At 41.9% G+C, this 25,301-nt stretch overlaps 1 protein-coding gene and 1 pseudogene across 2 annotated transcripts in view; one reads left to right on the forward strand and one right to left on the reverse strand.

Annotated features, from left to right (window-relative positions):
• SNAPC3 (small nuclear RNA activating complex polypeptide 3) overlaps positions 1–15,195 on the reverse strand; it is a 41,093-nt gene extending 25,898 nt beyond the window's left edge. For both annotated transcript variants that reach the window (XM_032300150.1, XM_032300151.1), the window contains exons 1-2: positions 14,670–15,195; positions 13,865–13,942 (exon numbers count right to left, since the gene is read on the reverse strand). In XM_032300150.1, coding sequence (XP_032156041.1) covers positions 13,865–13,942; positions 14,670–14,986 — 395 coding nt within the window. In that variant the 5' untranslated portion in view covers positions 14,987–15,195. The remainder of the gene's footprint in view (positions 1–13,864; positions 13,943–14,669) is intronic.
• Positions 1,814–1,912, forward strand: LOC116566187 (annotated as a pseudogene).
• Positions 15,196–25,301: the final 10,106 nt, after the last annotated feature.

The following is a 25,301-nucleotide window of genomic DNA, read 5'->3' on the forward strand; positions in this document are numbered from 1 at the left end:
ATGGCGCGATCTCGGCTCACCGCAACCTCTGCCTCCTGGGTTCAGGCAATTCTCCTGCCTCAGCCTCCTGAGTCGCTGGGACTACAGGCATGCACCACCATGCCCAGCTAATTTTTTGTATTTTTAGTAGAGACGGGGTTTCACCGTGTTGACCAGGATGGTCTCGATCTCTTGACCTCGTGATCCACCCGCCTCGGCCTCCCAAAGTGCTGGGATTACAGGCTTGAGCCACCGCGCCCGGCCAACATTCAGCTTTTTATTTGGAACTACTTTTAAGTAGCAAAAGCAGGAAAAAGTTCCCTTCTATCTCTTCTTCAGCTTCCCTTAAGTCAACATTGACATGATCATGAGACAATCATCAAGAACATGAAATAAATTCTTATACATTATTATTAGCTATAGGCCTTTTTCAAATTTTACACAATTTTTAATTTACTCATTTTTTTTTTCCTGTTCCAGATTCCTATCCAGGATTCCACATGGCATCTGTTGTTTTTCCTTAGTCTCCTTGAGTTTGTTAAAATTCTTCAGTCTCTCCTTATCTTTCGTGATCCTGACAATTTCAACGAGTTCTAATCAGTTATTTTGTAGAATGTCCTTCCATTTGGGTTTGACTGCTAGTTCCTCATGATAGGAACAAACTTAGAATTTTGGTAAGAATACTACAATGATGTCCTTCTCAGTATATCATATCAAAAGGTTCATGTTAGTTTATAGTGTAAAAAGAAGAGAAAGAATAATACTGTAATAATACAAAAGAATAAAGAATAATTTTTGTCCTTCAAAAATAAAAAGTAAAAAAACTTTAAAAAGAGGTTAATGATATTAATATGACATATTACTAGTGATGTTTACCTTGTTTTCTGTCTGCCAGGTTCCTCTATCAGAAAGACACTTTGTTTTCTACGAACTTGGTAAATATTTTGGAGGAGATACTTTGACACTACTCAAATCTTGTTTCTCCTCAAACTTCACCCAGGAATTTTAGCATTCATCAATAGGTTTTGTCTGCAACATTTCCGTGGTGTATGCCAAATGGCAGTTGTCACCTTCCCTTCTTCTACATTTATTCATTGGAATTCTACTTTGAGGAAGACCTACCACTTTCCTCCCATTAGTTTATTTAATCATTTATATTAGTAAGAACCTACAGATATTTTATTCTGGGGTCAAAATCTAATACTATCATTATTTTGTTCAAATTGTTCCAGCTTTAATCATTAGGAGCTCCTTCAGGTTAGCGCAACAAGTCCTCTCAAAATTTTAATTTTTTATTTTTTTATTTTTTGAACATTCCCTTACTTTTTGGCACCACAAGATGCTCAAAGCCCATCCTGTGTTTTTCTTGTCTCATCCCTGGAATCAACCACTTCTAAGAACTGTAGTTCTTTTACTGGAAAAAGGTGTTTAGAGACCAGTATCTGGGTTCTAGGAGTTCTCACCATTACTGGAGTCACTGCTTCTAGGCCTTTCAGCTGAGATAGGTGGGAAATATACATATGAATGCTAACCTATACATGTACAAATATCTGTGTTTCTGTATTTTACTGTTAGATATTTAAAACTATGAGTTTATACTGATACCCTGATCCCAAACTAAAACCACAGGATTCATTTTAGCTTTCAACATTTCCTTGTTTAAAGCTTCTTTCTCCACAAGTGAGTAATCCAGCTTTCATTGTTGACAACCTATTAACTTATTTATTCAATTCTAGTAAATACATAAAATAGTTACAGAATTGCTAACCTATACCCGTGAGAAACACTAACTTATAAACAGAACTGTCTTCACTCTTGTATCGATGTGCTTTTGATAGTATTTTATTATTTAAAAATTGGAACAATACAGTTAAGATTAGCACGGCCCCGGTGCATGGATGATATGCAAATTCATGAAGTGTCTCAAAAAACAAAAAAAAGATATGCTTTAATATAGACTTTAGTTCTTTCTTCCCCACCCTCTTCAGTGGTGTTAAATTAGATATTTGTAATATAACTAGGCTTATTTTTTAGTTTTTGAGTTCAGTTTTGGGTTCCCCCCACCTACATCCTGGTGGGTTTTAATTGTCTGATTACATTTGGGGTATGCGAAAAGTATGTGAAACATCACTATGATCCTAAGAGTCACAAGTGTCACTCCCTCTTTGTCCCTACAACCTTCCCGTTCCCTCCCTTCTTTCCACCCCTTTCTGTCCCATCCCTGCACGCAATTAGTCTCTATAGTATCGGTTTATCCTTTCCATTTCTTTTGTTCACATAAACAGATATTTGTGTATATTCTTCTTTCTCCTTCTGTATCACTCTGAGTTCAACTGGGAGGAAAAAATGAGTATCAGTTTGAATAAAGAAAGGTTAAGGATTCAATAACTTTAACACAGGACTGGAATAATGAGGAACTGGCAGGGAAGCAGTAAAGGGAACAAATAGCAAATAGGAGCACCCTACCCCCAGGGCTGAGAAAGAGTGCAAGCAAGTCCTTTTCTCTTCCCAGGACTGAGATCCAGATGAGCTGGGGAAAGAAGTTGCTGTAATGCTATATCAGTGGATCTTGCTAGAAATCCACCCTCAATGGCGCCCGGAGAACCTATTCAGGGGAGCTGTGGAGGGAAATGGGGTTGGCAGGGAAAGCTGCTTCGGACTGCAGTGTATTGCAGGAGTGAGAACTGGGGAAGCAGCCTGCACCGCAGGATCCTGCTGAGCCAGCACACCAGATCAAAAGCAAAACCCTTGAGAGTCCTGAAAGGTCTCTCCAATGCCCTTCACTGACAAAGCTTAACAATGTACTAGCTGGCAAGAGAAAAGTATTTAAAAAGCCAAGGTCCATTTTTACAGAGCAGAAAAAAAAGTAAATTTGAAGATGAGAGCCAATAAACTACCCCGGCACACCTTTCTTGCATAAAAGGTGGCATATTTTATGTATGGGACTTTACTTTTTTCACTTAATGAACGTACTGATAATTACTCTGAGTTAATACTTCCTCATCCTTTACTATAGCTGCAAAATATTACAGTGTGGATTTCCCATAGCATATTCAACACTCTTCTCTCCTATGTCTGTATATTTAAGGTGTTTCAAACACTTTGCAATTACAATGCTTCCAGGAATAACCTTGAACACATGCATTTTCATATTGTTGGAGGGGTATCTGTGGTATAAGTTGCTAGCAGTGGAATTGCTGGGACCAAAAGCATGCATATATGTAAAGCTGTGTTAAGTATTACAAAATTTACCCTACAGAAAAGTTCTAACAATCTGCATTCTCATCAGCAATGTTAAAAAAAAAAAAAACCCCACCTGTCTCCCACAGCCTTGTCAAAAGAATGTATCACATATTAAAATTTATGCCAGTCTGACAGGTATCTCTGTGTTGGTTTAATTTTCACTTCTCTAATTTTGAGTATGTTTGAGCATTTTTTCATGTTTCTGAGTCGTTTTCATCTTTTTTGTGTGTGAATTACTGGTTCATGTCTTTTTCTCATTTTCCCATTGGGTTTTTGGTCATTGTTTCTCAACTTTTAAGGGTTCTTATGTATTAGAGATATCAGCCCTTTGTGGTATATGTTATATTTTCTCCAAGTTTGGCAGCTGTCTTTTGACTTTATGTTGTGAAAACATTTTAATTTTTAGGCAGTCAGTTTTACCAATCTTTTCATTTCCTCTGGATTTGATTAACAGAAATCCTTTCACCATACACCAGGGTTTGTATGTTTAATTCCCTATACTTTGATCTCTATCTATTATTCTTGTGTACAGTGTCATAATACATTTCTGTATGTTATTTGTCTCTAACTCTGAACTTTTTATTCTGTTCCACTGGTCTATTTGTCTATTCATGAGCTGCTACCCACCATTTTAATTATAAAGGCTTCGTAGCATATCTGATAAAATTACCACTTCCGCATAATTTTTTTTTTTTTTTGGGAGAATGAGACTCACTCTGTCCCCCAGGCTGGAGTGCAGTGGTGTAATCTTGGCTCACTGCAACCTCCGCCTTGCAGGTTGAAGCCATTATCTTGCCTCAATCTCCCAAGTAGCTGGGATTATAGGCCCCTGCCACCATGCTCAGCTAATTTTTGTATTTTTAGTAGAGACAGGGCCTTGCCATGTTGACCAGGCTGGTCTCAAACTCCTGACCTCAGGTGATCTGCCCGTCTCAGCCTCCCAATGTACTGGGATTGCAGGCGTGAGCCACCATGCCCACTACCGCACCCAGTGTCCCTCAAGACTTTCTTTCTCCCTCCAGAATCTTCCTAATCTTGTATGTTTTCTACATGAATGCTATATGCTATTATCAAGTTGTTTAACTTCATAAAATAACAGATATTTCTGGGTTTTCTTTTTGAGGCGGAGTCTCGCTCTGTTGCCAGGCTGGAGTGCAGTGGCCTGATCTCAGCTCACTGCAATCTCCACCTCCTGGGTTCAAGTGATTCTCCTGCCTCAGCCTTCTGAGTAGGTGGGACTACAGGTGTACACCACCATGGCCAGCTAATTTTTTGTATTTTTAGTAGAGACGGGGTTTCACTGTGTTAGCCAGGATGGTCTGGATCTTGTGATCTGCCCACCTCGTCTTCCCAAAGTACTGAGATTACAGGCGTTGGCCACCACGTCTGGCCACTTCTGGTATCTTTATTGGGATTACACCATGTTTATAATTTAATTTAGGAAGAACTGACATCATTGTAATATTTAGTCTTTCTATCCAAAACAGAAAATATCTTTTAGTTTGTTCAAATTTTCTTCAGAATTGTTTTGGAATTTTCCTAAGTCTTATACATTTATTGTTAAATTTATTTCTAAGTATTTAACCTTTTTTTGGCTATCCTAAAAGGAATTTTTCTCTATATCTAATTGTTTATTGCCATATATCTGAAGGCTATTGAGTTCTATATATCAATTTTGTATCCTGTTTCACTAAATTCTTTTTTTGTTTGAGTCAGTTTTCACATGGAGTATTTTTCCTTGTATCCTAATCATATAATCTGCAAATACAGGAAGTTTTTCTTCTTTACCTACTCCTATGCCTCTAATTAATTTATCTTATTAAATCACATGGCTAAAACCTGTAGACTATGTTGCGAAGTAGTGGAGATAGTGGGCATGCTTGCTTTTTTCCAGATCTTAGTAGAAAATGCATGTATTGCTCCCTTATTAAATAAGGTGCTAGCTTAACAACTAAGTTACATATATTTTATCATGTTGGAACAGTATTCCTCCAATATCTATTTCCTCAGTATTTTTATCATAAATGGGTGCTGAATTTGTTAAGACTTTTGCAGCATCTCTGAAAATAATAATTTGTCAAATGTATTAACATGGTGTATGATATTAATACATGTCCTCATATTGAACCAGCCTTCCATTCCTGAACTAAATCCCACTTGGCAATGGTGTAGAGTATCATCTTGATGTGACGCTGGATTGTCTGGTAACACTGTGTTGAATGATCCCCATGTCAAGTTTTCTTTCTCTATATTGTTTAAGTATCAGTGTCATGTTTGCTTCAGAAAAATAATTAAGAAGTTTTTCTTCCTTTAAGGCCCTGAAGCACTGGGAGTATTCAGTCTTCGAGTGTCTGATAAAATTCTGTAAAACCATCTGGACTTGTAGCCTTTTTGAGACAGTTCCTTAAATAACTTTCTCTGTTTTTCTACAGAAACTGTCTATGTTTTCTAACTCTTATGGGCTTAATTTCAGCAATCTGTTTTTCCCTAGGAAATTATCCATGTAATTTAGGTTTTCGAATTTATTTGCTTAGAGCAGGGATCAGGTAACCTCTCCTTAAGGGGTTCCAAATAGTAAACATTTTAGCTTGTGGGCCATATGACCCCTCTCACACAACTACTGAACTCGCCATGTAGTACAAAAGCAGCCACAGACAATATGTGAATAAATGGGCGTGATTATGCACAAAAACAACCAGCTAGCCCACAGGATGCAGTTTGCCAATCCTTGAAACTGGTCTCGATCATTTAAAAAAAAAAAATTGTTTCAATCTCAAAAAAATCGCTTCCATTTCTTCTTAATCAAGTTAACTATTATATTATCTGCAAATAGAGGGAGTTTTTCTTCTTTACCTACTCTTATGCCTCTAATTAATTTCTCTTGTCAGACTGCATGGTTCATACCTGTAGACTATGTTGCAAAGTATTGGAGATAGTGGGCATGCTTGCCTTGTTCCAGATCTTAGTAGAAAATGCATGTATTGGTCCTCTACTAAGTAAAGCTGGGCATGGTGGCTCACGCCTGTAATCCCAGCACTTTGGGAGACCACGGTGGGCAGATCACCTGAGGTCAGGAGTTTGAGACCAGCCGGTCCAACATGGTAAAACCCCTTCTCTACTAAAAATACAAAAAAATTAGCTGGGTGTGGTGGCCCATGCCTGTAGTCCCAGCTACTAGGGAGGTTGAGGAAGGAGAATCACTTGAACCCAGGAGGTGGAGGTTGCAGTGAGCCAAGATCAGGCCACTGCACTCCAGCCTGGGTGACAGAGTGAAACTCCTCTCAAAAAATAATAAATAAATAAATAAATAAATAAAATAAAAATAATGATTAAAAAAAATAAAATGCTAGCTTTACAACTATTCAGTTGGATATAAAATCCTTAATTCACATCTTGAGTTTCCTTTCAAATTACTGCTCTATTGTTGCCTTGCTTTATATGTTAACTAACTTTTCAATTGTTTCAAAAAGCCAATATTTTGATTTAAATTTAATTAGACCCATGGTTTTCTTATTCTTTTTTTTTTTTTTTTTTGTTTGGGTTTTTCTCTTTTTTCCCCGGCTGGGGTGCAATGGCGCCATCTCAGCTCACAGCAACTTCCGCCTCCTGGGTTCAGGCAATTCTCCTGCCTCAGCCTCCTGAGTAGCTGGGATTACAGGCATGCGCCACCATGCCCAGCTAATTTTTTGTATTTTTAGTACAGACAGGGTTTCACCATTTTGACCAGGATGGTCTCGATCTCTTGACCTCGTGATCCACCCGCCTCGGCCTCCCAAAGTGCTGGGATTACAGGCTTGAGCCACCGCGCCCGGCCCGGTTTTCTTATTCTTTTCCTCATTAATTGGTTATCTTTGAATACTATTTGTCTGATATTAGCATCACTACTCCTGCTCAATTTTTGTTTCCATTTCCCTGGTATACTTTTGTCTAATCCTTTATTTTTAGCTTTTCTGAATCACTTTATTTTAGATATATCGCTTGTCTCTCCAAGATTTTTTATTTATAAGCCAAATTGAAAATCCTTTTTTAATAGTTTGCATAAGACTGATGCATTTGGTCTCAACTCTATTATTATATTTTCTAATTATATGTATTTTGTTGTATTAGCTGTTTTTCATTATGAAATGTGTATTCTTTTCCACTTATTTTTTAGAAATTCAGGGGGAGTTGGTATTTCTATTATTGTTCTATTGGTTACCTTTGTGCTTATATCTTTTAAATCCCATAGTTACGCATTTTCTTAATTAACACTTTACTATCTGGTGTGTCAGGTTTTTCTCTGCGGTAGTCTTTAAAGTCCCTCTATTGGCTGGGGATAGTGACTCACGCCTGTAATCCCAGCACTTTGGGAGGCTGAGGAGGGGCGGATCACGAGGTCAGGAGTTCTCTATGTTGGCCAGGCTGGCCAACATAGAGAAACCCAGTCTCCACTAAAAAATACAAAAAAAATTAGCTGGGCATGGTGGCTTGTGCCTGTAGTTCCAGCTACTTGGGAGGCTGAGGCAGGAGAATTGCTTGAATCTGGATGGTGGAGGTTGCTGTAAACCAATGTCACACCACTGCACTGAGTGACATTTCATCTCAAAAAACAACAAGAAGAAACCATCCATTATTGCCCACACATTATCCATTTTTCTCCTTACATAGTTCTAGTTGCAATATTGTATTTTGTTACAATATCCAACAGTTGCACAAATCTTCACACCTCATCCTCTCCTTATTAGTCCTTTTGCTGAAAATTTCCCAGTCATCAATTGGCTGGATAAAGCTCATTCTCTTATATATTCCTCAGAAATGGCTGGAGGGTACAGAAATTACTCAAGTTCTTCTATGTTGAAAACTCTTTTTCTATAACCTTGATATTTGAGGAAATTAAGTTGCCTATAAAATCCTTAATTCACACCTTCAATGAGTTTAAAGAAAAAAACACTGCTCTATGTTGCCTTGCTTTGTACACCAGTTTTGCAACATCTGATGCTTTCTGTAAATTTGCCTTTGTAAGCTGTGTGTTCTTTTTGCGTGGAAGACTTGATTTCATCTTTATCTCTGAAATCTAATAGTTTTACAAATATGTATCTTGAAGTCAGTAAATCTGGGTTAATTTTTACAGGTACCTAGTGAACGCTTTCTAATTTTTTTTTTTTTCAATTTCTGGAAACTTTTGTTAGATTGTTTTTTGTTTGTTTGTTTGTTTGTTTTAAGACAGGGTTTCACCATGTTGGTCAGGCTGGTCTTGAACTCCCGACCTCAGGGGATCCGCCCGCCTTGGCCTCCAAAGTGCTTGGATTACAGGTGTGAGCCACCATGCCCGGCCTAGATTATGTTTTAAAATATTAATTATGTTTCATTTCTTTGTTTTTCTTCTTCAGGGACTCTGATAATAAGAATATTAAGTCTTTACCTATCTACCATTCCCCACTTTCTCTGATTCACTTTACTTTTTTCTTTGTCATTTTCAATTCTCTTGCTTCTTTCTATGCCTTTCTTCATTGCCTCCTACTTTCATTTGAGTCCATTTACCCTTGGGTATAATTTATTCACTTATGAATGAGGTAACTGTCTTTTTCTTCCATTCCTTTCCTATGTTTCATCAACTCTTTTTTCATTTCTCCTTTAGTCATCCATTCTTATTAATAGTTTTAAAAATTATAAGCCAAGGTAAACATTCTTATATCCTCAAATGCTTATCTGAGTAAATTCAGCTCTGTCTGGAGTGTAGACTTACAGGCTTTCTTCTGTTTCCTGGTTGTTTTCTGGGTGGAAGGAGGTAGTCTCCAAAGTTGATTTGTATAAACAGTTGTTTCCTGATTATCTGCAATAAGTTCTCTTTAGATTTTATTTCCTCTTGCTCATTTTTGTAACACTTGGGACACTGTGATAGTTCACAAGATTCCCAGTTTAATGGTGCTCTTTTCATCACTGCAGTCAACCTCAGATATATGAGAATTGTTTCAGTTCTTTTTCAGAGAAGGAGTCTTGCTCTGTCACCTAGGCTGGAGTGCAGTCACCATCTTGGCTCACTGCAACCTCTGCCTTTGGGATTCGTTCAAGCGATTCTCCTGCCTCAGCCTCCCAAGTAGCTTGGACTCCAGGCACACACCACCATGCCCAGCTAATTTTTGTATTTTCAGTAGAGATGGAGTTTCACCATATTGGTGAGGCTGGTCTTGAAATCCTGACCTAAAGTGACCCGCCCTGTTTGAGTTTTTAAAAAAAATCATTTGTGGTTGGTTTGGTGGTGGATAAGAGTCCTCCAATATTGTGGTTCTTTATTTTTTTTCTTTTTTTCTTTTTTTTTTTTTGCAGGACTCTAAAGTTCCCTTTTTTACCCTTTAAACAGTATATCTTAGACCTGTAAACAGTGCTTTCTTGGCCACAAAAGTGAGGGAGATGAGCAAATTTAAATTTCTATTGTATTAAAAGTAATGCTGGTGAAGAACTGGGCACAGTGGCTCAGGCCTGCAATACCAGCCCCTTGGGGCGAGGCGGGGAGATCATTTGAGGTCAGGAGTTCCAGACCAGCCTAGTCAAAATGGTGAACCCCATCTCTACTAAAAAGATAAAAAATTAGCCAGGCATGGTGGCACATGCCAGTAATCCCAGCTGCTCAGGAGGCTGAGGCGGAAGAATTGCTTGAACCCAGGAGACAGAAGTTGCAGTGAGCAGAGATAAGCCACAGCACTCCAGCCTGGGTGACAGGAGTGAAAGAGACTCTGTCTCAAAAAAAAAGTATTGTTGCTGAAGCTTTTGGAATGACAAGTAAGTTTTAGCAGCACCCATGTAGTAATAATTGTCTCTCCTATTCCTAGGAATTAAAAACTTCCAACTAAGTTGTCAAAAAATTTCAAAACTGCTGAAGCTATGCAGCTTGCTATAGATTAAGAGATCAACACGTATCAAAGAAGAATCAATATCTACCAAATATCTTTTGTCCCTTATATGCATAAAATGGGCTCCTTTATTAGATGCAGGGGAAAAAAAGTACCAGAAATGTATTTATGTCATAATAAACAGATGATGTACTCAGGTTTTATTTTTATAATATAATAATGTTAAGTTATTAGTGAGGAGAAGGAATGTTCAGAGACAGAAAAGCATAGAGATACAGATTTAGGATTTTGCCAGAAGTCTAATTTTTTTTTTGGCAGGACCATTAAAGTTAACATCAGTCATGTATTAAATAAACCAGCTTCACAGTATATCAAAATAACCCCAGTTGAAGAATACTATGCTGATTTACATTAAATTATATATAATTCTACCCACAAATCCTGTTTGGAGGGACTAGAAGATAACCAAAGAGATCTAGTTGACCTAGTAATGCAAAGCAGTTAGGGGAAGCGATGTTTAAATAGTCTTTAAAATTACTATTTAACATGGCTTAACAAAACTATTATAAATTAAATAAATTAATGTTATTAATTATTGAGAGTCTGCTTTATTATGATTATCATCAATGTTCTTTTTTCAGTCTATCTCTAAAATTCACTTCCCGAGTCTTCTGAAAATTTGTTTATTCCACTCATTCTACAAATATTTGTTGGCTCCCTACTATGCACTACAGTTCTAGGAACTGGTAATATAGCAGTGAGTGTGGCAGATATAACTTATGGAACTTTTTTTTTTTCCAAGGCTACTGAAAATCAAGTAACTTTCAAGTGTAGCTAAGAAGACAGAAAATCAAACACGTATATTACAGATATGATAAGCATTTCAACAGGGAACTACATGAGCATATAAGGGAACCTAAATGGAGTCCTTAGTCCTTTAGCTAAGATTTGCAGGAAGAGAAGAAGTCAGCAGGGGCAGGGGATAAGGAAGAATAACTGTTCTGGGCAAAGGCCTGTAGTGACAGAACACATTCCGGGAACTGAAACATAGTGCAGTGTGTCTGAGCCGGGCGCGGTGGCTCATGCCTGTAATCCCAGCATTTTGGGAGGTCAAGGCAGTCGGATCACCTGAGTTCGGGAGTTCCAGACCAGCCTGACCAATATGGAGAAACTCCATCTCTACTAAAAATACAAAATTAGCCAGGCGTGGAGGTGCATGCCTGTAATCCCAGCTACTCGGGAGGATGAGGCAGGAGAATCGCTTGAACCCAGGCGGCAGAGGTTGCAGTGAGCCAAGACTGCACCATTGCCCTCCAGCCTGGGCAACAAGAGTGCTACTCCATCTCAAAAAAAAAAAAAAAAAAAAGGCCAGCAAGGGTGTATTCCATAGAGGCCTTTGTGAGCCACTACAGGCTCAGGGCTTTAGCCTAAGGGACATCAAAAGGTTTTAGGCAAGGGAGTAACACAGAGACTAACACAATCAGATTTGCTTTCTAGACAAATACAACTAATCAACAATAGTTACAGAGCACCAATTGGAACAAGGTAGTATAGTAGCCTGAGGACAATACATAGATGAGAGTTAGGACTCTCAACGTGCCTTCAAGGACTTTAAAAATGTTAGCATTCAAGGCAGTATAAATGCATCTGTTTCTTGGCTGGGCGTGGTGGCTCACGCCTGTAATCCCAGCACTCTGGGAGTCTCGTGGATCATTTGAGGTCAGGAGTTTAAGACCAGCCTGGTCAAAATGTTGAAACCCCATCTCTACTAAAAATACAAAATTTAGCTGGGTGTGGTGGTGCACACCTGTAATTCCAGCTACTTGGGAGGCTGAGGCAGGAGAATTGCTCCAATCCAGGAGACAGAGGTTGCAGTGAGCCAGTATTGTGCCATGGCACTTCAGTTTGGGCGACAGCGTAGGACTCGTTCTCGGGGGGCGCAGGGAAGAAGTGGTATCTGCTGGGCGTGGTAGCTCATGCCTGTAATCGTCCCACTTTGGGAGGCCGAGGAGGGCAGATCATATGAGCTCAGGAGTTTGAAACCAGCCTGACCAACATGGTGAAACCCATTTCTACTAAAAATGCAAAAAAGCTAGCTGGCCATGGTGGCGGGTGCCTGTAATCCCTGTAATCCCAGCTACTCAGGAGGCTGAGGCAGGAGAATCCCTTGAACCCAGGAGGCAGAGGTGGCAGTGAGCAGAGATCACACACTGCACTCCGGCCTGGGCAACAGAGTAAGACTCTGTCTCAAACAATAAAATAGAAAACATAAAATAAAATAAAGAAGTGGTATGTTTCAGATGCGAAAGAGGCCACATGCATCTTGGGCCATCCAAAAGAGAAAGTGGTTGAAAATAAATCTGGAAAGACAGATTTGGGATATATGTGGAAGGCTTCAAATGTCCAGCTAAGGAGTTTGAAATTTTTCCATACAGGAAGTGTAAGGTCATAGACCATTTTAAGCAAAATGGCAAGCTCAGGCAATAGCGTGATGGATAAATCAGTGGGAGAAATGACTACTTAGCAGAGACAGTTAGGAACCTTGCATAGTGCTCCAGGTGTTGCTGCTGTAAAAGTTAGCAGTAGGAACCAGGGGAACAGATTTGGCAGTTATTATAAAAGAAAACCCAGGTAGAGTTGAAATGACTGCCTGAATATTTGAGGGGGATAATAGGGTAGGATCAAGAATGACAGAACACGTCTGAGGTGGTAAGAAACAAGTGGACTGGCCGGGCGCGGTGGCTCACGCCTGTAATCCCAGCACTTTGAGAGGCTGAGGCGGGTGGATCACGAAGTCAAGAGATCGAGACCATCCTTGTCAACATGGTGAAACCCCGTCTCTACTAAAAATACAAAACATTAGCTGGGCATGGTGGCGCGTGCCTGTAATCCCAGCAACTCAGGAGGCTGAGGCAGGAGAATTGCCTGAACCCAGGAGGCGGAGGTTGCGGTGAGCTGAGATCGCACCATTGCACTCCAGCCGGGGTAAAAAGAGCGAACCCCCTTCAAAAAAAAAAAAAAAAAGAAATAAGTGGACTGTAAATTGGAAATTATAAATTTCACTACGACATGCACAACTTCTCTATGGTATTATCATACAGCAGTGGCTCTCAAGGAGTGGTAGGCAGACCAGAATTGATCTATGACCTTTTTGTTATCCAATCTGTACAGAAAGTAAGAAGAAGCCTTTAGAAGCTTCCATTACCAGTTGACAGTAAAATTGTTATTTTACCTCTGTTGAATTTGATAATTAAAAACTTGTATTGTGTTTGTCTTTTTAAATTCCATTTTCTAGTAATTCTTTTTTATAGTATTTTATCAAAGTATAAATCTGTCAGATTAAAAAATTTTTTAAACTAAAACTATCCTTCACCACAAATAGTTTGAGATACACTCAGTATTTAGCTTGCCTCCCACCAGATCTAAGTAGACTTAACTCTACCTCTGTAAACACACATTCAAAAATATTCAAAAATAAACACAAGTTTGAATATGAACTGATTACAGGTTATGTATTTCTTGATAATTTTCTTAGGTATAATACCACAATAATTATGTAGGAGAGTGATACTTTTAGGAGCTATATGCTGATGTTAATTATCATGTCTAACTTCTGAATGGGATAGTAAAAAAGAAAAACAGCAGGCTTCCCATACACACAGCTAAAGTAAACATGGTCAAATGTTAACAACAGCTGAATTTAAGGTATAGGTACACAGATAACAATCAGTACGGTACTTTCAACTTTTCAAAACATAATGTTGAAAAAAATGTTTAAATAAATAGAACATTAAAAACCAAGTCCTCCATACCCCAAAGTCACCAGGTCAGTATTCTCGGGAATGACTTCTGGATCCTCACCGTCCTCAAGGCATTTCAGTTTATCCAGGCTAAAACAAAAAGGAAAAGCAATACTTTAAGGTCGGCTCTGGATCTTGTTCACAGCGAGTTAGGGCTGTTTTCCTAAATACATTACTGAATTACGAAGTCATATAAAATCCAGCAGGCGGCTCAGAGAGGCCAGAACTCAAGACAATGATTTCTGTGGTTGTATTTTACAATGAAAAGGCCGATAAAGGCAGCCAATACTGTTAAATGGAGAAAGAGATCATTAAAGTTATTTTTTATTTCCTCCCCAAATAAGGCACTTTTTGGAAAAATTTCAGTAACAGAATACCCGGAAGGTCCCCAAAAGAAACCAGTTAGTCGAGATTTTAACACTCCTCTGATGAAGTCTGCCGCAGCTTCACCATTACTCAGGTTCCTCCATTGTCAAAGTGTTGGTACATGTCGGTACAACGGCAGGTACACGTCGCTGTTACCCTGATTGCTTTTCTTTCTTAACAAGCACTTTTGGAATAAGCAAATAGAAAAACTAGTCTTCGATGCAGCTGTCTTGTCCCTTTGCTCCAACTCGCAGAAACTGTGCATTCGGGTCCCGGTACATCTCCTGGTGTTCCAGGGAGGCTCCAGCGGGTTGAAAGCTTTGAAAGGGCGATATTCCTAGCCCAGGTCTAAACCACAGGCCCTCTCAGGGATGAGCCCCAGAGGAGGGCAGAAGCAAGGCTGCAACCCGTTTGACCCCATGCTGCAAGAGCCCCTCTGTTCCGCACTCACCCGCACACCGTCCTCAGCTCAGCCGCCGCCTCCAAGCTGCAGTTCAGATCCCGGGCCACCGCGGCATCCTCCCGGTCAGAGTCAGCGCTCCCCTGACTCGCTGGCAGCACGGATGCCGGCGGCTCCCTTAGTGACAAGTCCCCGGCACCGCGCAGACGGCCCCGCCACAGCTCCCCAAAGGCGCCCACATGGAAAGCGCGCGTACTTAGCTCGGGAAGCTCATACTCTGGAAAGCTGCAGCCGCCACTGCCGGAAACTGGGTCCTGCCTGCCACCCACCAGGCTACACGTTGGGCCACCCCGACTGCCTTCAGCCATGTTCGTCCCACTCCCTTCCCTGCAAAAGCCTGGAGATCAAGGCCTCGCGGAGCGTGATGGAACTTGTAGTTGCACGGGGCGCCCAGCCGGCGACTGGCGAGGCGGTGCGGGCGGGCTTCAGACACTACATTTCCCGGCAGGCCACAGGAAGGCCCGCCCCAGGGCGCGGCACCGCGAGGCTCTGCGGGCTAGGCGCAGCATTGTTCTCCCACCCGGGCGGTGCGGGATCCGTTGCGGCTCTTGGTTCACCGCAGCGGGTGGGGTTTGGTTTCTGGTCCCCGCTGTTCCGTAGCAACTCCCTCTGCCTGGTAGGGCGGCCTCGGCAGGCGCTTAGGCCCCGCTCCTTGTTGCTCTCGGACCAAGGCGTGCGGGGCTTTTTCTTGACTCCAGGGTTCAAGGGTTGCTCTGCTGCCTGCTTGCTCTGGAGCCCAAGAAACAAGGAGGGCGAGGGCCGAGACCAGGGACACAACCAGGCCCCATATTCGTCTGCGTGCTTGCGTTCGTGTGCGTGTGTAGTGTTTCAGAGCGTCGTGTATCACACACTGCACGTGATTAACCCCGATGTATGTTTTTAAAAATTGCAACCACCTTTCCACGTAAGGAGCATCACCCCGTGTTGCTGTTGAGGAAGGAGTTACTTGCGAGGAAAAGAGAAGCAGGATCGTAACTCAGTCAGTCTGGCTTCAGATGGAGCTCTGTCCATTTCTCAGAGGCCCGAAAGGACATGGCAGAACATACAGAAGCAGCCCCGGAAATGTATTACCCTGTAATCACATGCCGTATAATTCAGCCATTTGTGTTCAATGATTTTTAGTAGAGCATTTTTACCACTCCAAAGAAAAAACGTGTTTAGCTATCACCCCTGATCCTCCCAACTCCTCCAGCCCTAGCCAACCAGGAACCTACTTTCTGTCTCTCTAGATTTGACTAATCTGGACATTTAATATGAATGGAATTTTATGGTCTTTTGGCGGTTGGGTTAATATTTGCAAGGTTGTTAACAGGTAGTTAGTCATGAGCAGGGCAGGAGAGGGCTCTTCCCCCACCCAGGAGGAATGTGGGGTGATGATTAGGCCTTTATCACATTGCCTCTAAAAGTGATAAATTGGCAGCTGGTGCGAGGGAGAGGCCATTTCCTGATGACCCACACCTGTTGCACTAAAGTGTTCGTTGCATGCAGATGACAGGGGGAAGCAACTACCAGGGCATACGCATTAAGAGACAAAATCCGGGAGTATGACCTTCTACGGGAACTCTACCGGAAAAGGTAAGAAAACATCAGATGAGCATGCGTACAACTTCCTACACGCTGAGCGGTGCTCACTTCCCAGGGGGTAAGGAGGGCACTGCGCATGCAGGCGATCCACCGTAAGGGAAGAATCATGGGAAAGAAATCACCCTGTAAAGTCCTAGGATCGGCCGGGCGTGGTGGTGCATGCCTGTCATCCCAGCTACTTGGGAGGCTGAGGTAGGAGAATCGCTTGAACCCGGGAGGCAGAGGTTGCAGTGAGCCAAGATTGTGCCACTGCAGTCCAGCGTGGTGACGGAGGGTGTCTCCGTCTCAAAAACAAAAAAAAAGTCCCAGGATCAAGGTCAACATCACAGTTGCCCTTGGTGCTGGCTTGGGGCTCTTCCAAGCGTGCGTTCCTCTTTCCTATTCTAAAGGTCTTTTAAATAAACTTCCAGTCCTGCTCTGAACCTTGCCTCAGTCTCTTTTTCTGCTTTATTGCCCCTCAATCGAATTCTTTCTTCTGAGGAGGCAAGAATTGAAGTTGCTGCAAACCCATACAGATTTGCCCTGGTGACTTGGACACCTGCCACCTGTAACAGGTTTATCCATTTTGTAGTATATGTCAGTACTTCATTCCTTTTCTAGCTGAATAATATTGCATCGTAAGTATATGCCACATATTATTTACCCGTGTATTGAAAAGTTTCTGCGTTGGCCGGGCACAGTGGCTCATGCCTGTAATCCCAGCACTTTGGGAGGCCGAGGTGGGCGGATCACGAGGTCAGGAGTTCAAGACCAGCCTGGCCAAGATAGTGAAACCCAGTCTCTACTAAAAATACAGAAAAATTAGCCGTGCGTAGTGGCGGGTGACTGTAATCCTAGATAGTTGGGAGGCTGAGGCAGAGAATTGCTTTAACCCAGGAGGCAGAGGTTGCAGTGAGCCGAGATTGTGACACTGCACTCCAGCCTGGGTGACAGAGCGAGTCTCTGTCTCAAAAAAAAAAAAAGTTTCTACCTTTTGGTTACTATGAATAATGCTGCTGTGAACATTCATTTACAAATTTTTGTGCAGATATATTTTCATTTCTCTTGGGCATATGCCCAGTAGTATATAGTCAGCCCTCCATATCTGCGGGTTCTGCATCCTCCAATTCAACCAACCACATATCAAAAATACAGTATTCCCAGGTTGCAGAACCTGAGGACCTGAGGATAAAAGGAATTTTCCTATGGGCAGGTTCTACAGAACTGACTGTCAGACGAGCATCTGCCAATTTTGGAGTCCACAAGTATGTAGAAACAGTCCCCTGTGCAGATGCCAAGGGATTGCTGTATTTATGGTAACGCTATTTTGAGCCATTTGAGGAACTGCCAGACTTTTCCAGAGTGGCTGTCCCATTTTATACTCCTCCCCAGCAGGATTCTCCACATCCTTGCCAACACTTATCTGAACTTTGTATTCATAACCATGTTAGTGGGTGTGAAATGGTGTTTCATGATTTTCAATTTGCATTTCCCTAATGATATTGAGCACGTTTTCATGTGCTCATTGACTATTGCATATTTCTTTGGGGAAATGTCTATTCAAGTTCTTTGCCCTTTTTTTTTTTTTTTGAGATGGAATCTTGCTCTGTCACCCAGGCTGGAGTGCAGTGGTATAGTCTTGGCTCACTGCAACCTCCGTCTCCCAGGTTCAAGTGATTCTCCTGCCTAAGCCTCCTGAGTAGCTGGGATTACAAGTGGCTGCCACCACGTCCGGCCAATTTTTGTATTTTCAGTAGAGACGGGGTTTCACCACATTGGCCAGGCTGGTCTCGAACTCCTGACCTCAGGTAATCTGCCCACCTCGGCCTCACAAAGTGCTGGGATTATAGGCATATGCCACCGCACCGGGCTTTCTTTGACAATTTTAAAATAAGGTTATTCGTCTTTCCATAGGAACGCTGATTGTGTTTTTGGGTTTTGCTTGTTTGAGACAGGATCTCTGTCACCCAGACTGGAGTGCAGTGGCATGATCATGGCTTACTGTAGCCAGCCTCCTTAGACCTCCCAGGCTCAGGTGATAGTCTTACCTCAACCTCCTGAGTAGCTAGGACTACAGGTACACTGCTACCACACCCAGCTAATTTTTAAATTTTTTTTGTAGAGAAGAGGTTTCGCCATGTTGCCCCGCCTGTCTTGAACTCCTGGGCTCAAGCTATCCTACTGCCTCGGCCTCCCAAAGTGCCGGGATTATAGGCATGCACTGCCATGCTCAGCTGGAGCCCTGGATTTATCAGTACATTGCTGTATAGGAAACATCTGTGGTTTTTGTCCGCCCAGCATTGTTTCTTAGATTTGGCCTTCCCTACTCCTTTTGATCCTCCTGGGGCTGCCAGTCATAGACCCTTTCCCAGTCTGGCCACAGTAGTTGGTCCAAGGATGAGCAAGTGTTTCAAATGGAGCCAATCAGAATCCTCCTGTCAGGTTTTATCTATAAACTAAGAAGCTCTTTATCCGTTCTAAGGACCTAAGGATGTGTCCTAGATAAAGACTATGCCTGCCAGTGGAAAGCTAGAAGGAACAGAGGCAAGAGTTTGAACAAGCAAAGGCGAAAATGGTGAAGAGAGAAATCAAATGACTTGGAGCTATTGGGGCTGAGGCCATCTGCTCCCATATATTTGCCATTATGTAAAGGAGGGAAAATTTTGCCTCTACGCTTTTAGGATTTTTCAGGTGGGCCTGAGAATTAAATTGACATAAGACAGAGCAACAAGAGAAAAACATACAAATTCGTTTCATACAAGTGTTAGTGGCATAAGATCTTTCATAAGGAAGACCCAAAGAAACAGTTACAATTGAACACTTGTGAACTGAATTGGTTAAAGAGTAGTAAATTATGAAAAATGTGACAAAGCAAAGCAGTTCAGGATAGAGTAGTTAATTGAGTGGAGAAGTGACTAGGAAGATGAGAGTTAGTTTAACAAGGTTTGTTTGTACAGATTTCCTTCAGCCTCAACTTCCTGTCCTTGATGATAAGAATGATGCTTTCCTTCTGGGTATAGGGAGGGCACCTTTCACATGGGAATTTCATCTCCTGCTTTTAAGAAACAGAAGAAAAGTCAGAGTGAACTTATTGCACCTGCTGTTTTTGAAGTACTATGGCTCCGATGAGTGGAGGAGCCAGGGTTCTTGGGCCTCGTGCTGGTTTAGATAAAACAACACGGATACACGTGGAGTGATTATAAGGAGCAGAGAGTTTAATAGGCAAGAAGGAAGGGAGAAGACACAAGAAAGAATCTCCTGCATACAGAGACAGAAGGAGGGGGTCTCCAAGCCGAAAGAGGAGGTTCCCCATCTGTCATGGATATCAGCCAGGTATATGCAGATGCTGGAGGAGGTGATGTCTGATTTGCACAGGGCTCAGGGGATTGGTTTGACCATGAAATGTTATTCATGTAGGCCGAGGAAAAAGCTGGCCCTCCCACGCTACTCTTTTAATATGCAAATGTGGGGCACCACAGTTGTTCTACGCAAGTGGGGATCTGTGGGGGTGGCCATGTTACTAGGACCATATGGGGCAAGGGCAAGGAGGTCCGGGATCGCCCTGTTGGGTGGACTCGGTTCTAATGGCCTGTATTTACAAATCAAAGGTTGCCAGCCTGGTTCTAAGAGCTGGGGCTTTACAAGAAACTTTACTGGAGATGCTTTAAAAAATGAGAACTTTGCAAGAACTCCTTTTCCTCTCTGTCTAAAATAATTTCTTAATAACTCCTACCACACAAGTGCCTTTAACTCAATATGCTGTTACTTTGGGGTGGCATGTTCTTAACTCCTTCACTAGTAACTTTTTATTTATTTATTTTTATCTTAAAAAAGTTTGAGTTGGATTCTCTTGCAACCTGAAGTCTTCTGAGGTCCTGAAATACTTGACCCAAATTTCTCAACAGGGGGCGCCCTCACTCCAAAGAATGAGGTCATGCTTCAGGTAGAACTGGTCTAACATTTATCTGGAGATTTAGTAGCTTTGGCTTCAGGAGTGGTGACCTGAAGACACATAATTGTTAGGTTCACCAGGGTTGAAATGAAGGTAAAAACGCTAAAGGCAGCCATAAAGGCAGGTTGGGTTACCCGCAAAGGGAAGTTCATCAGACTCACAGTGGAACTCTTAGCAGAAACCCTACAAGCCAAAAGAGAGTGGAGGCCAATATTTAACATCCTTAAAACGCACGTTCCTGGGCAGCAGTGGGTAAGGTCAGAATCAGAATGACCGTAACCAGGGGAGGTGGTTCATTGACACCGTGAAGAGTAACACTTGGGAGTAGCAGCTTCAGAGGTGGGAATTGCAGGGATCCGTGAGGAAAGAAGAATTGATGGTGAGCAGCAGCAGCAGCCACAACAACACAGTCATTTGGGTCTCAGCCTCCAGGTAACACCTCTTCCTGGAAGAAACCATAATCATATTAGCAGCTGCCCTTCTTGGAATAAGGTCATGGCAAAGGCAGCTTCTAGCTCTGTGGCAAATTTGGTAAAAGATGGGGGTGTTGTAGGCCTGGCACTAGGAATAGCAGCAAGGAAGTGGAAAGATTCAAAGGTCCTGGGATAAGTATAGTCTCTGATTCTGGATGAGCTTTCTCTAATTCTTGAGGGGAAAACCCCTAAGGTTTTCTGATTATGGTTATTGAAACCAACCACTGGGTTGGAGTAGTGGTGTGAAATTTAGAGTCAGGAATACTGACTAGTGGCTCAAACCAAGATGATTATGGAGTATTATGTGGCTCTTGATTTCCCAACTCTGCTTATTGAAGAAAAGATTAAAAACTGGGGAGTAGGAATAGGGACCACGAGCTCTTACAGTTGGCCTCTGAACGAGCTTTCTCACCTGAGATACTTATATGGGCTCTGCAGGTGATGAAAATGAGAAACACTTGCTGGTACAAACGGTGGCAAACTGGGGAGCTCTCTATCCTCTGTCTATCGGGGACAGCTGTGACGGTGGTATCTGACAATGCAGGTCTCGCCTACCAGAGTTTTCAGAATTTGAAAAAGATCACAGAGTTAAACCATAGAGGTCTTTAAAAAAAAAAAAAAAAGAATTTCAAAAGAACCCAGATAGCCAATCTGGTTAAGTGTAAAAATTAAGTGGCAATTAATTTATACAAAATTTCAACACAGTATTTCCTTCAAGGCTAGTCTGAGCAACATAGTGAGGCTGTGTATCTAAAAAAAATTAAAACAATAGGCCAGGCACAGTGGCTCAGGTCTGTAATCCCAGCACCTTGGAAGGCTTAGGTGGGTGGATCACCTGAGGTCAGAAGTTCGAGACCAGCCTGGCCAACATGGCAAAATCCTGTCTCTACTAAAAATAAAAAAATTAGCCAGATGTGGTGGTGCATGCCTGGAATCCCAGCCACTCCGGAGGCTGAGGCAAGAGAATCATTTGAACCTGGGAGGTGGAGGTTGCAATGAGCCAAGATCATGCCACTGCACCTCTGCCTGGGCGACAGAGCAAGACTGCATCTCAAAAATAAATAAATAAATACAACAGTATGCAGTATTCAAGCCAAACACAACTCACAGGTATCTGGTGTTTGCGCTCTCTAATCTGTACTGTGATTTCTGCTCTGTTATGTCTCTAAAATCCATCCACTTCCCAGTTTATGCAATTCCACATGTGAAATTCTTTCAGTCTGTTTTCCAAAGTAATTCTGTCACTGCCCTAAGGCCTGCTTTCTTATAATAAGACTAAAGGTACCTGGGAGCCTCACTGGGATTGAAGTCATGTCAGTATCCCACCATAGCAATGTTGGCTGTCCAAGTTGTGTTTTCAGTTAGTTTTCCCTACTGTCTAAATATTACCTATAGATAAGTCATTTATTTTATTATTATTCTCTGGCTTTGGTTTCTTTTTCTCTGAATGTAGAATTGGCCTAGATTTTTAAAAATTACTTTTACCAGCTTGGGCAACATGGCATTTAGTATTTTTCTACTAAAAATGTAGACATTTTGCTTAGGGTGATGGTGCATGCCTGTGGTCCCAGCTACTCAGGAGGCTGAGGTGGAAGGATTGCTCGAGGCTGGGTGACAGAGCAGAGATTGCACCACTGCGCTCCAGCCTGGGTGACACAGAGAGACCCTGTCTCAAAAAGAATAAAAAACAAAAATAATAAAAATTATTTTGAATAATTTATAATCTTATAAGGGACGTAATTTAAATAACCTTATAAGGGACATAATTTAAAAGATATTATAATAACAAATTATACATTTGTTATTTATATTTACTATTTGTTATTTCTATATTATTGAATATTTATAATGTACAGATACTATACAGTAAAAGGTAATTTTCCCTTCGCTTTTCCCCAGCCATGTAGAGCTCTTTCCTGGAGGCAACCATGATCATATTAGCAGCTATTTTTTTGGAATTCCAGATACACAAAAATACACATACGCACACACAATTTTTGGCACACAGTGATAACATGCATACTGCACACACTGTTCCATAGTCTATGCTCCAGATTTTCTACTTCACCATATATCTTAGACATCCTCATGTATTAACATATAAAGAATATCCTAATTCTTCTACTCTCAAAATATGTTTAGGTTATTTGTAGTATTTTGCTATTACAAATAAGGCAATAATGAATAATCATTTTGCTCATGTATATCTGTGCTCTAACCTTAATTTTTTTTTTTTTTTGAGACGGAGTTTTGCTCTTGTTACCCAGGCTGGAGTGCAATGGCGCAATCTCGGCTCACCACAACCTCCGTCTCCTGGGTCCAGGCAATTCTCCTGCCTCAGCCTCCTGAGTAGCTGGGATTACAGGCACATGCCACCATGCCCAGCTAATTTTTTGTATTTTTAATAGAGATGGGGTTTCACCATGTTGACCAGGATGGTCTCGATCTCTTGACCTTGTGATCCACCCGCCTCGACCTCCCACAGTGCTGGGATTACAGGCTTGAGCCACCGCGCCCGGCCCATCTAACCTTAATTAATAATTCTATTTAAGGATTATTCTTAAACTGGGCATGGTGGTACCCGCCTGTAAACCCAGCTAACGTGGGAGATTGAGGGGGGAAGATTACTTAAGCCCAGGAGTTCAAGTCCAGCCTGGGCAACTTAGAGAGACCCTATCTCTTAAAAAAATGTTTTTTAAACATTTCTTCTGTTGCGTTCTGTTGGATCATTCACCCTGGAGGAAGCTAATTCTATGTTATGAGACACTCAGACAGAGCTATGGAGAGGTAAATGTGAAAAGTCCTCTTGCGAATAACCAGCACTAACCTGTCAGGAATGTGAGTGAGGTACTTCGGAAGCAGACCTGTCAGCCCTAGTCGAACCTCTAGATAACTTGAGTCTGCCAATATCATGACTACAATCTCATAGGTGACCTACAGCAACCTAGCTTAGCTGCTCCCAGATTCCCAACACATAGATGTGTGAGATAATAAATATTTATGTCTGTAAGCTGCCATGCTTTGGAATAATTGGTTACATTGCAACAGATAACTAATATAGAGAATGATATGAACAGAATCATGTGTCTGTGGGGTAAACCTATACAGTGGGCCTGGGGAGGCAGACTGGAAGCAGGGAAATACTTTAGGAAATAAGTACAATAGTCCAGTCTTAAACCATCCAATAACAGTTTAAGAATAGAGAAAGGGATTAATGAGAGAAGTAGAGAAGAAAAGGAAATATGAGAGATACAAGGAAGAAGGCGGCTAGGTATAAGACAGGGGTTCCCAGCCCCAGGAACGTGGACTGGTACTGGTCTGTGGCCTGTTAAGAACTGGGCCACACAGCAGGGGGTGAGTAGTGGGTGAGTGAGCATCAGTGCCTGAGCTCCGCTTCCTGTCAGATCACTAGCGGCATTAGATTGTCATAGGAGCATGAACTCTATTGTTGTAGGGAGCCCCACACATTGGGTGCCAGAATGTAGGGAGCCAGCCCCCACATCACCCATGGGTACCTCAAGTTCGGTGGTGACAAAGGATTGAGAAAAAGACAGACTAAGACTGAAAGGGGGACCAGAGGGCCATCACTTATTACTGGAGGCAGTGAAGGCCCTGAGCTCTGATCTCTCACACTATTGGTTATAATCACTTTGATCTATAGGGTAGGGATGGAGTGATGGTGGGGAGAGGGTGACATGATGGTGGGGTGAATCAGTGAGCTGGAAGTGAATCAATGAGCCGTAACTGGTGTGTCATTCTAAAGATAACAGTGGCGGGTTGGGAGTTTCACAAAACAAGAACATGTGGTTATCTTTAGCCTCTTATCTATGTGGAGCTGGTGGAACTTGGGCCTTACAAGAAGCCTGCAAGTTTGGTTATGTCTTAGTGCTACAAAGGGGTTTTACGTACTTGAGCACAATGTTTATGGTAACGGAGCCTAGGTCACCCTGCCCTGGAATGTGAGGCATGGAGAAGTTTGCCTCGATTTGTTGTTTCCAGTTTATATGTTATTCATGACCAATTTATGTAGGCTCTATGTAAGTCCTTTCTTCTTTGCTGCTTCTCCCAACAATTGTGAACTATGCATGGGAGGGATCCATGTTGCATGCTCCATATGAGAATCTAATGCCTGATCATCTGTCACTGTCTCACATCATCCCCGGATGGGACTGACTAGTTGCAGGAAAACAAGCTCAGGGCTCCAACTGATTCTACATTACAGTGAATTGCATAATTATTTCATTATATAATATGTATAATAATAGAAATAAAGTGCACAATAAATGTAATGCACTTGACTCATTCTAAAACTATTCCCCCCACCCCGGCCCTGTCCATGGAAAAAGTATCTTACATGAAACTGGCCCCTGGTGCCAAAAAGGTTGGAGACCACTAGTCTAAGGTATTTGTTTTGTTTTTATTTATTTTTTTTTTTTTGAGAAGGAGTCTCGCTCTCTCACCAGGCTGGAGTGCAGTTGTGCAATCTTGGCTCACTGCAACTTCCAACTCCCTGGTTCAAGCGATTCTCCTGCCTCAGCCTCCCGAGTAGCCGGGATTACAGGCATGTGTCATTACACCCAGTTAATTTTTGTATTTTTTTTTTTTTTTTGAGACGGAGTTTCGCTCTTGTTACCC

The sequence above is a fragment of the Sapajus apella genome, unplaced genomic scaffold (assembly GCF_009761245.1).
Source record: "Sapajus apella isolate SASKATOON/1434 unplaced genomic scaffold, GSC_monkey_1.0 scaffold42, whole genome shotgun sequence".
Lineage (NCBI taxonomy): Eukaryota > Metazoa > Chordata > Mammalia > Primates > Cebidae > Sapajus > Sapajus apella.